Below are 12,620 nucleotides of genomic sequence, written 5' to 3'. Positions count from 1 at the left end.
TGGTCGTCTTTCAGCCTTTCTTACCTTGGCCATGTCTCTGAGTATTGCACACCTTGTGCTTTTGGGCACTCCAGTGATGTTGCAGCTCTGAAATATGGCCAAACTGGTGGCAAGTGCCATCCTGGCAGCTGCACACTTGACTTTTCTCAGTTCATGGGCAGTTATTTTGCACCTTGGTTTTTCCACACGCTTCTTGAGACCCTGTTGACTATTTTGAATGAAACGCTTGATTGTTCGATGATCACGCTTCAGAAGCTTTGCAATTTTGAGACTGCTGCATCCCTCTGCAAGATATCTCACTATTTTTGACTTTTCTGAGCCTGTCAAGTCCTTCTTTTGACCCATTTTGCCAAAGGAAAGGACGTTGCCTAATAATTATGCACACCTGATATAGGGTGTTGATGTCATTAGACCACACCCCTTCTCATTACAGAGATGCACATCACCTAATATGCTTAATTGGTAGTAGGCTTTCGAGCCTATACAGCTTGGAGTAAGACAACATGCATGAAGAGGATGATGTGGACAAAATACTCATTTGCCTAATAATTCTGCACTCCCTGTATACTGCCTCAATAAAGGCACTGGTATCCTATGCATGTAAGTGACATTTTGTGTTTGGATTTTTAAAGCCTGCTCTCATTGGTTCAGCTAAGTTACCCTACACATTGCTGACTATAATCTAATACATGCCTCACCTCACCTGAAAAAATATTAGCAGTTGTCAATTCCTGAAGAGGATTAAAGCAACCACTGCTTATTTAGGCTGGGGTTTTTACATCATCCTGTTTACATTACATTTTACTCAAAAAATAGCGAATGAATTAACCATTACAATTTTTTTTAATCCAGTGCGTATTCACGCAAAGACCGTCTGGTTTATCTATCTTTGGAGAGTGTGAGTCACAGTGAATCTAAAAATATGCATCGTGTCTGCATGTTCACATTTAACATTATCCTCCAGGCTGCAGGAGTCAGTTAACTGTGGGCTGCATCTTGAGCTTGACAAATTATCCTGTATTTGTTGACATGTTACCACACTCGCAATAATAAAAAGAATGCAAAATGCAATCTCAGTAATTCATATTTTAATCTACCAATGAACGTAACATGATATCTGTCATCACTTTTATATAATACTTAACAAAATACTTAACATAGAATTGATTCTATGAGAAATTGTGGAGACAAAAGCAGTGTCTCTGTTTTATGCAAGATTATTCAAACAGTAATACATTTTTGTTTGTGTGTGTTTGCTTATGTCTGCAGACGTTCCTTCTCATCCAATTCTTGGTGGTTTAAAGTGCTTGAGAAAAAGGCAACTGGGCTTGTTTAGATTCTTCAAAATATTTCACCCTAATCTGAAAGTCTTCTTCAGCTCTTTTAAACATGTCTACATAGAGCTGAATAGAAATGTGTGAATTAAAAAAATTGAATCCAAATTGAAGTGATTAGGCACTAAAGGTTTTAAAGAATGTTATATTTCTTTATCAATTATATTCATTATTATTAGAAGAATAATTTCCTTCTCCAGACTTTACTTGCTTTTAAATTGATAGCATATAATAAAGGAAAAGTTCATTTGCATTTAGTGAGCTGAAATATTAATTGTAAATATGCACATGTATATAAAAAAGCAAGACCTGATTGGGTTGCAGTAAAACAGACAGTGATTTTGCCTAGGAAGCATCTGAGTGGGTTCTCCTCTTTTACTCATTCGGTTGGTGTTTTTAAGGTTTTTAACAGTTAAATTGAAATAAATTTTTGCATCAACTAAAGGCTTATCTTCAGTATTCATGTATTGACACCGATTAAAGCTATATTGTTTTCTTTTATATTTCTATATGAAATCTAAGTTGATCTATAACAACAGATCAATCATTCAATAATGTAAATGTGATCAAAATAACCGTGTAATTGTTATTTTGTTATTGCTTCTCTACATTTATGGTTACAGACTCCCTTACTACCTTACTACAGTAATGTTACTGATAATATTATTGTTATCAGTGTAATTAGTATTGTTATTATTATTTTACATAGCTATAGCATTAATATCATTACTGTGAATAATTCTAAAGGTGTGCCATGCATTCAACTGTTCGCTCTCTGTATATGTGACTCATATTGTTAGGCTTTTTTCACTGAGCAGGAAAATAAAATTCTTATCAGCATGTGTACAGATAATGCTTCCTTTATGTAACCCCGCTAGCTGTTTGACACTAAACATTTGAAAACACAGTTTTGGTGTCACAGTTCAAGAGCTGCCAGATGAAATAAAATTAAACTTCCATCATCTACATTTACAAGAGCAATATTTTCATGCAGGTGTTTTTATATTTCCAGCATTAAAGCTGCAGACAACCTGTAATGGACCTTTGTCCAGCAAGTTAACTGACACTTATGCTCTTGCTCTCAGTTGAAATCTAACACAGTTATCTAAAACTTAGAAAAACATTCAACTCTTCTAAACTTAATTACTAAGAAAAATGTACTGTGTCATACTTGTGGTACTTTTCCTCAAGCTGATGTTGGGCAACAGCCAGAAAACCCAAACCTCAGTATGAGTACACATGCACACACACACTGAATCCTAGCACACAAAACACTTTGTAATTGTAAATCAATACACAATTATAGCACCATCGTCATAACACACTGCTTACTGACCTCAAATCCCTCGGCGCTGCCTGTGTCTCAGCTTTCTTCTTGTTTGCACACATATGGCTAAAACAATACTGGAAACCACTGTCATTTAATGTGGACACTTGCCAACAGAGACTCGAGGTTTAAAACCACTAGGAAACGGAAGTTTTTCCATGTGTGCAGATCTGCAGCAATATTCATGTGGATGGTAATATTAATTTGACTGCTTGCATCTGTTGCTTTCCAGAAACAGATTGCATTGAAATATATGATCAATATTATTCATTTATTCACTTCACCTGTTTATTTAGAGTTGTGGCATATCTGTGCTGTAGGATAAGATTGAAAAGTTGAAAGGGGTCATAGCTTTTGGCATCAGTGTCTTAAATGTTCTTCTCTACATGTAAGGTTGACCTGATGAAGAAGGGAGGAACTAAATATGTTTGAGATTAACAGTTTTAGCTCATCATGACCTCAGAGCCATGAGTCAGGCAGTGCTTCAGGTCGCTTAATTTTAAAGTAAAATGATGCTAGATTGCCAGATCTCACCTTTGTTTTGAGTAGGGTGAAAGAACTGTGTGGGAGGTGTGGCTCTTTCAAGCCCTTGCTAATTGGAATCTGCCATCAGCTCATAATTTAAAGCTTACATAAGTTGACCACACAAGAAGAAAGAAATTATGGGGCTCAAAAATTTTAGAGTGTTATCAAAAGTAGCAACATTTCGGCTCATTTTAAAAAATAATCTAAGAAAAATGCAGAAAATGGAAAACAAGCTTGAAGACAAGAATAGGTTCAAAATCATCTGAAATGTTCAAGAGAAAAAAAACCCCCAAAACCTATACAAGTGAATAGCCAGCTATCAAAGCTCTCCAGGTTACTGGCAAAAATGTTTCCCTGTGAACTGTCAAGATTTCCTGAGTGGAACCTCCAAGGACTCAGAACAAGATGCAAACTCTGATAAACATCAATAAATTGAGAACTCACAAATAAAGAAAGAAACTTTCAGACTTCTAGAGAGCGGTGAAGATCAACATCTTGCAAAGTGCTGAAATGAATGGAGGAAAAGAAAGAAGCAGTTTATGGCCCAGCGCACCACCAGCTTCTTTTAAACGTGTGTGTGTGTGTGTGTGTGTGTGTGTGTGTGTGTGTGTGTGTTATGGCTTTGGGCATGTATGGCTGAAAATTCACTGCATGACATTTCATCTATCAGCCAGATCTTTTCAACTTGAGTTCTTCAGGGTGAAGAGCTGGACTATACTCCATTGATATCAGCTGCTTGATCTCAGTCTGATAAAGATGCATTCATTCCCTTCTTTAAAGTCAGAGACACTCCACAGCAGGCAGAAGCTGTAGGTGTCTGCAGTGAAGACTTCAGGAAGTAATTGGACTGTAAAGGCTTTTTCAGCATAATACCTAAAACTGAAACTTTGAGTTTGAAAACAGCCAGTATGTGTGTGTGTGTGTGTGTGTGTGTGTATCTATCTATATCTATCTATCTCTATATATATGTATGTACTTACACTAAGATATTTTATAGGTTTACTGGTTACTGTGTAAACCAACACAGCTTTAGAATTGACAATGAAGTCTACATATTTTCAACCTTTTGTGAATTCCCATTTCTCACCAAAACTAGAGCACAGAATTCTTGGAGAGGCTGTTAGTATAATTAATAATAGTGTAATCCTAGATAATTGCATTAAAATATTCCAAAAGTCACCAACATCGTTTGCAGGGTATCATCGTTTGGAGTGGAGGGCCCACTCCTGAAGACCTTCTATGACTCTGTTGTGGCTTCTGCTATCTTTTATGGTGTGGTCTGCTGGGGCGGCAGCATCTCTGCTGGGGACAGGAAGAGACTGAACAGGGTGATCCGAAGGGCCAGCTCTGTTCTAGGATGCCCTCTGGACCCAGTGGAGGTGGTGAGTGACAGGAGAATGGCAGCTAAGCTGTCATCCCTGTTGGACAACATCTCCCACCCCGTGCAGCAGACTGTGACAGCACTGAGCAGCTCCTTCAGTGGGAGACTGCGGCAGATTTCGCAGGTCTTTCCTCCCCACTGCTGTCAGACTCCATAATAAAGACTTTAACTGATCAAGCACACACATCCATACATATGCAATAATACTAAGTGCAATAATCCTTTCTGTCATCGTTGTATTTTTACTCAGTTGTATATAGTATTTGTATTTGTATTCTATTTTTATCTTATTGTATATTTATTTTATTGTATTCTACTGTATATAGTATTTTATTCTATTCTGTACAGCTGTGTACTGTATTTATTCTTATTGTATTCTAATTTTTGCCTCATAACTTTTGCACTGTCCACTTCCTGCTGTGACAAAACAAATTTCCCACGTGTGGGACTAATAAAGGTTATCTTATCTTATCTTATCTTAACAAACATACCAAATGTTGAGAGGTCTAATTCAGTGACTGGAATTAGTGAAGGTAAAGCTTAGCAGACAGCTAGTGTTGGTGTTAGGACCTACTTGTCACTCAAAGCAGCCATGCTCTTAATAACCCATCACATTAACCACGTAACCAGGTTCATTTAGAGCAATCAGCAGAAAAACTAAGCTAACCCCCAAATTAGTCAATCCTCATAGACTCCCTGTTAAAACGTCCAAGCTGAGGGATTAATATGCTTGCAGGCTGGTCTCTATGGTGACCTCTAACCTTAATATAAGTTAAGGCTTAAACTTAAGTTTGGCTCTGTTGGTGCATATTTTGATGAAAATTTTCTTACTATCCATAATGTTTGTGCTCATGTTGATCACGTTCACGTTGATTCAGAAAATCATTAAATTATTATTAAGTTTAATTATTAAATAATTATAAAATGCTCAGTCACACCAGAGTTAAAATAGGATGCCAACCTCCTTGCAACTAACTGATGGTTGCCTGGTGACTGCATTGAATTTCTTTTCTCATTTGGCAACTGATTGCAAGTATTTAAGGTGACTGAAATAAATGCCATCTAATTTACAAACCTGATTGCCAATATGCTGGAATCAATCAGAGCTGATCAATGAGCACAACTTGTCTGCAAATAACTGTCAGGTTGTCAACTGGTTAGATTCTAATTATATTCCTATATAAAAGCAAGGTTGCCAAGGCCTGTGTTATTTTGCAGTGAAATTGCAGTCCTGCAGCAAATATGTTGTGGAGGTATTTCTGAGTCCCTGTTTCAAATCGATGTCAATCTGGCTGAATGTACACTAAGTCTTTAATGTGAATTACTGTTTAATATGAATGTTTGTGTATGTAGATTGAAACTGGTTTACAACAGATGGGAAAAGAATTTGTGATTTTTACTAGTTTGTCAGTTAATTGTCAGATTGTATGTAATTGCCTGGTTTTATTCAGTGGAATCTAGTTGACTGATTACAGACTGACTCTGTCTTTTTACTATCCTCTTGACACATCAGAGTTGCTCTGACAGCAACTGACTGCGAGTGGTTGCAGACCTGGTCCCTATCTTTGGAGCCACTATTTCAAAGGCAATCAATTCCCAAGTTCATTGCACACAGTTGCAATAATTTTGGTTATCCCTACGATGTTGTAGCGCAAAATAAAATATATGAAATGAAATGTACCTCCTGTTAAGTTGTCACAAAAAGGAAAATAAACTCAATAAATAAAAAACTGATTTTTGTACCAGGCTGTAAACATGTGGGGTTTTTTTTCCTGTTGTAAAGTTGGACATTTTAAGAATAGGTTTCCCCTTGGACTCATCCTGTAGTATCCAAGGATATAAACTATGTACCTTTAGAAATACCAAACTACCTGAGAAAAAGACATATTTCTATCACTTCTATCACATCAACAATGGATAGAAGAGGAGAAGACAACACAGACACACACTGAACCCATGCTGTTCAGCTTTGTGAGAGATTTAGATGAAGACAAGATTTAGTCAAATTCACACATCTTTATAAGACAGGACAAAATGGAAAAAGAGATCGTCTGATTGTTTGAAGACATTTTCTTAAGAGAGTCACATTAATACAAAGATCTATCATGGAATACCAGTATTTTATATACTGTAGATGTTATACCACATTTTAATATTCTGTAACATGTGTACATGGTAATATGCCAACTTTGCTTCAAAAAGTGTTCAGTTAGTTCATCCAAGAAAAAAAAAAAGACTTTTTAAAGAATATTCAACTCACCATGAAAGGATTACAATACCCTGCAAACGCTCACGGTCTGTGTCATAATGTCTTTAAGCGTTTATCTTTACCACAAGAGAATACACAAAAACTCAATGCTTTGGGTAACTCAATGGACTGGATCTCGCCTTTCATACAAAATACTCGAAATAACCAAATGCTCATTAATGATTTACACAGTCCCAAGGGAAACAGAGACAACATTGTGATACTGTGAGAATTCATGTCAAGATAATAAGGAAGAGATGTGAAGAGCTCCTTTGTAAACCACTCTATATCCAGATACAACATGAAATAAAATAGTTGCCTGAGGTTTATCATTCAGTGTGTGAGAATGCTTCAGGATCCACTCTGAAAGAAATAACTCATTTTGTCAACTGAGCACTTAATTATGAGATTTTTCAAAAGTAATATCTATTTGGTTGTAGGTTTTGAGTCGAATTGGATTTTAGAACAAAACTCTTCATATTTCTCTTTAAGTTAATACTGTAATTATTTTTAAAAACTGCAATGATACCACACAATTAGCTGACCCACTTCAGTGGTTATTATTTTTTGTGTACAGCCCAAAAATTAAGACAAGTATCCGCCTGCTGCAGCCACGTCTCTGTAATTGTAACAGGAGTGTTTTTCTAATCAGCCAACATCATTCTTGTGCAGCTGATGGAAGAGAAATCATGATAATAGTAATAAAAATGCAATGTGTTTCTTTTAACAGCGTGTATAGTGATAGGATCCTGAGGACATCAACCTATAATACTTTAAAATAAGAGGTCTACATTGGGGAAAATATCCTATTTTGCTTTCTTGCTGAGCGTTAGATGATAAGATCAATGCAGCTCTCATATCGGCATTGACAATGTATAGCTAGCACCAACAGCTTGTGAGTTTCGCCTGGCTCAACGCTGGAAATAGGGAATAGCTGTTTGCAACAAAATTAGCTTCCCAACATCTGAAAATGCACTTCAGTGTGGGGAGAAAGAAAGTTGGCCAGTAACCTCAGTTTAACACAATCAAGACATAAGAAACCAAAGCTAGCTAACCCTCCATGTCCAGTGTAGCTTACCCAATTAGCTTATTCCACCGAACTGTATTTTTGAGAAATGTGTCACATTTTATGACACATTATATAACCTTTTGAGCTTAAATTTTAAAATTTGTTACAATGTAAGGAACATTGCTACAGTCTACAGAAATTTACTAGCAAAGCAGCATGGCTATTACTTACATTTTCAAGTTTGTAAAGTCTTCAAAAGTACTGATGTTTATCAATCAAAACTCTAGCTATGGCTTTAACTGACTCTTTAAAAAAATCTGTTTTTGCAGCTATAACATGAATGTTGAACATACTTAATATGTTAATATGTAAATAAGCTAAACAACTAAATTTATCGTTAAAAGCATAAAAAATAGGTCTAATCACCGGATTCACAAAGTGTCGACCGTAAAGACACTGGAGGCCACAAGTGTTTTCTAAATGGCAATTTTAGGAGAATTGAGTTTGTGAAAAACAGCTTCCAGGGTGTTTATATGTGGACAAAGTACTTAATCCTACTCTATAAACTTATCCGATAAAGTGCTGTTATATAGGCTAACTCAAATAATAATCCTTCTGGTTTTAATCTAAGGGATTGGTTACAAACTCAAGTTGATTTTTCTATTAAAGTTTTTCTTTTGAATTTGTTAAGGATTTTTTTAAAACTTGGGTTTGCTATTATTCTTCATTTCTGACCTCTTTCTAATCCTGGATGCTTCTTATATCTTATTAGTTGAAAGAACTTAATTTTGAAAATGAAGCTGTTTATGGAGAATAACGTTCAACAAATATCAAAAGTTATCCATGAAAATGGAAATGAAATGTTGAATGTTCTACTTGTGTAATGACCAGAGATGTGATCATGCATAAGATTTTAACATTTTAATCTGAGTGTGAGTGGTCTGACGTTTGGGGTTCACCGTTTTAATTGTTTCTTATTGGCTACTCACTCTAGCAGTTTTTTCCTTTTCGTAAATCAGTAGCAGTTTTGGGTATTTTCGGCTTAAATTGGGACATAAAAATTACTTGGCAGGTTTTCCATTACAATTTCATGATTGAATAAAAAAAAATCTGAAATAGGCCTAACAATAAAATTCAGAGCAGAACAGAAACTGAATTAATAATATTCGATTTAAAAGAAAAAGCTTTTTATATAATTATTTTTCAGTTAAAACATTACTTATTATTCACAAAGCTACATATAAGCTCTATCAGGATAAATATACGTGTTAGTTAAAATGTCAATGTGCTTTTCAACAAGTTTAAAAAAAAAAAAAGCTTAACTAGCTGATGCTTTTTTTACTAAGCTGAGCTGACTATTTGCTGAAACCTGTAGCCACATATTAAAAAATAAGATATAAAAGCTGCATTTGTTATAACTCTCAGCAAGAAAGCAATCATATTAGTCAAAATGTCAAATAGTTCCTTTAACACATACAATAGGCTGTTTAATTCAAGACAACAACCCTGCGACTCACAAATGATGAATACACTCAAAGCTACAAAAACGCTGTTTTTTTTAAGCAGTTTTACATCAAAAAGCTTGAATATGACAAAGCGTGTGTATGTGTATTTGAGGGCTGAGGCGTGAGATATTACTAACCAACTTATAATTCTTGCCATAAAAAGCAAATGAAAAGGAACGTGAATCCGAGGTTTCATCACCTCTTTGGAAAGTGTGATGTTGAACCATGGCTCTGAGTCATCCCACGTTCGCCAAAGTCTCTTTGATTCGGTGTCAGTGGGCTTTTCGCATTGTATTCACTGGCATTCACCTTCACCACATTAGACAACCAGCACTGACACGAGTAATTCCCAAGGAAATCTCCTCTGGATTAGGATGAAAACAAATACCATAGCTTTATACTTTAGCCACCCAGATCACAGTCAGAAAAGGAATCAAAGTAACATCGGAAAAAATAAGTTAACATAATTCTGACACATAGAATTTTACAATATGTACATTATCTTTAAATTAAAATAGATTTGTCAGTTGTCTGATTGGGTAGGTCCTCTACAGAGCGCTGCTATTTTCCAACCATCCAGTGTTATTCCAAAGAGCTCCCTTTATGAGCTCAGAGCCAGCCAATCAGAGTGCAAGTAAGGCTTCCAACGTCAAGTCCCTGCCAATAGTTTGTCGGTGGCGTCTTCAGACAGGGCCAAACCCTTAGCAACACACATGGGAGACCCTTCAACACCTTGACAAAAAGAAATAAATATAAAATATATGTAATATTTCTATATATATTCATAAAACCAAACCTAGGATAGATTTGAACTCTGATGTCTTCTCTCCATAATATAATCAAATTGCGGCCCCTTCCTACTGCCAGTCCACTTTCCTTTCGGTCTCCATTTTTGTGTATTTTTGCAGTTTTTCAAGGAAAAACCAAAAAAAAAAGTCTTCTTCAAACCTGTACATCTTATACACAAGTAAACAAAATGTAAAAGTGCGTGTTTTTTTGAATACGTTTTATCCACTATATCCAAAAGTGTTGCAGGCACTTAAGTCCTTCCCAAACAATGCAGGTGTTTTTTCGACAGTGAAGCAGGTTGGTTTGGTTATTCCTGGATCCATGTGGGTCGTTCTGTCTGTATGTCTCTGTCGATCTTTGCGTCTGGCGAGGCCACTCACGGGCCGCTGCTAGCCCAGGATGTCCAGGTAGACCGGCGTGGCTTTTCCCATGGCGAACAGGACCTTCTGAATGTCCTTAATGTTCAGTCGCTGCTGTGGTTCCCGCTGCCAGCAGCCTAGCATGATGTCATAAACCTCCTTAGGACAAATCCGTGGCCTCTCCAGAACCCGACCCTGGGTTATGCACTCAATGACCTGCAGAGGAGACAGGGCAGTGGAGTGAAACAGGAGATTCTCACTCACTGATTGCTTTGGTTTGTTCATAATGAGAAAGCGGTGACACTGAGCAGAAATGTCCTTTGAGGTTTGAACTAATGAAACTGAGATGAAAGAAATAAACAGAACACATTCAATCCTAAATTTGGGCAATAATAAAAGGGAAACAAGACTTTTTTTTTCTGTCCCACAGCACAAACTAACAATACTGACTATTTGGTGGGGCTGGGATGTTTTAGATGTTGTTAAAAGGCTGATTGATCTTTTCTCTATTGTGCTTGCGCACTAATTAGCCAGATGACTCACTGCTGTCGTGATAATTTGGCTTCATTTTCCAGGGCACTGTACTTTAAAAGAATGGATAGCAATCTATTTGTGTGAAACAATTGGGGGAGGGGGGGGGGGGGGGGTCATGTTATGGAAAAACTGTGATTTCTTAACATTATTTACACTTCACACTTGTGTACTAATCAAAACTATCTCAAACATCTTTTTTTAAGTTTTCACTTTTCAAGGCGTAGAAATTAACAACACAGCTGAAGAGGGAAAACAGAAACTTTCCCCATAAGGCATATTATGGTGTCATGCAATTTCACGCTCTTGCAAGTCTGCAGCATAACAACAGTGTCAGAACAAAGGATTTGATAATCTACTGATATCTAAAGCCTAATTTTCTGGAAGGAACGTCTGACAAACTTGATCTGTGTTTAAATAAATGTGACTTTACTTTACTCAAGACAGCAGTACACGTTATTAGAACAAAACAGGAGGGACACACTTGATCTATTGTTCTACCGTTTGTTTACTTTCTGTTATATTCCGTCTGTCATGTCTCATCCCCAGATGATAAGAGTCTCTAAAATGCGGACGGGCTACCTTTAAGACTGACTGGAGCCTTTATGCATAATTCCACAATCGCAAGCGCTACAATCAAGCAGTAGCTTTGGAAAATCCACCCAGTGCTTCTCTAACTGTGGTGCATAGCGCCACTGCAGGGGGTGGGGGAATGTCATGTTTTTGGGGTCCTTAATTTGTTTGTTGGTACAGTTTTTTTTCTTTGCGTTCCTGGTTTTCTCTTTTCTCTCAGTTATGTTTAGTTTTATGGCGCACTGTAAACGTGTTTAATCCCCAAAACCAGTTCTACTTCTAACAGTAATGTGATTGGTGTGTGCACGGCTGCAGTCAAGTGAACTGTGCTCTGGTCCAACTGAAGACATGAGCCTTGCTCAGTTAGACCCAAGCACGGTACACAAGTAGTGTGTTCGAATGCTTCCTCAGTGACAGTGACTGGCCCTGTAAAAATCACTGTGTTATGTAAATAGCAAATCTGTAACGCATGTGAGAGGCCAGTGTGTCACCGCTTCCAATTAAGCTACAAAATGCATAAAATCATGAAGCTCATTGTGCTCTCTGAAGCGAAGTTGAGATGTTGAAACAAAGTGAAGTGTACTTGGGTCTGCATGTAAAGAGCAGTTTGAGCACAGGACAGCGAGGCTGTGGGAAGATGGGACAAACACACTTGGTGTTGGTACGAGGCAACCATGCTTAGTGTGAGTACACCCTCAGTCTGTTTTGTCTCTCTGTTGTTTTACTTCCTCTTTTATTTAGTTTTCTCATGTTTAGTCTCTTGGTTTTAATTTCTGATTTTGTTCCTTTCCCTCCTTTTCCCTCCGTCTATCTTATCCTTTTTATTAGCATTTGGATTTTATTTTTCCCCCCTGTTTTTTGTTGTTAATGATAAAGAAAAATGAGGATTGTTTTATTGATCCAAACTATTTTAAAACCACAACCACTTAAACTTTGGAACAGTCCTCCTCAGCGTATTAGGTCGCCTAAATCTGCTGAAAAAAAGGATTTTGCCCACTAATTTGGGCCACAGTTTACATAAATGCATGCAAGTATATAC

The 12,620-nt window shown here is 36.9% G+C and overlaps 1 protein-coding gene across 3 annotated transcripts in view; it reads right to left on the bottom strand.

The window, feature by feature from the left end:
• Positions 1 to 6,565: 6,565 nt before the first annotated feature.
• Positions 6,566 to 12,620, bottom strand: part of ntrk3b (neurotrophic tyrosine kinase, receptor, type 3b) — a 225,691-nt gene continuing 219,636 nt past the window's right edge. For all 3 annotated transcript variants that reach the window (XM_085243837.1, XM_085243919.1, XM_085244004.1), the window contains one exon: positions 6,566 to 10,693. In XM_085243837.1, the coding sequence (XP_085099963.1) occupies positions 10,508 to 10,693 (186 nt within the window). In that variant the 3' untranslated portion in view covers positions 6,566 to 10,507. The remainder of the gene's footprint in view (positions 10,694 to 12,620) is intronic.

This window comes from Mchenga conophoros, linkage group LG1 (assembly GCF_057382185.1).
Source record: "Mchenga conophoros isolate Kocher_MC1m ecotype Shallow Benthic linkage group LG1, M_conophoros_male_GT1.1, whole genome shotgun sequence".
Lineage (NCBI taxonomy): Eukaryota > Metazoa > Chordata > Actinopteri > Cichliformes > Cichlidae > Mchenga > Mchenga conophoros.
Note: the sequence above shows the minus strand (reverse complement) of the source record. Positions and strands in the feature narration are given on the sequence as shown.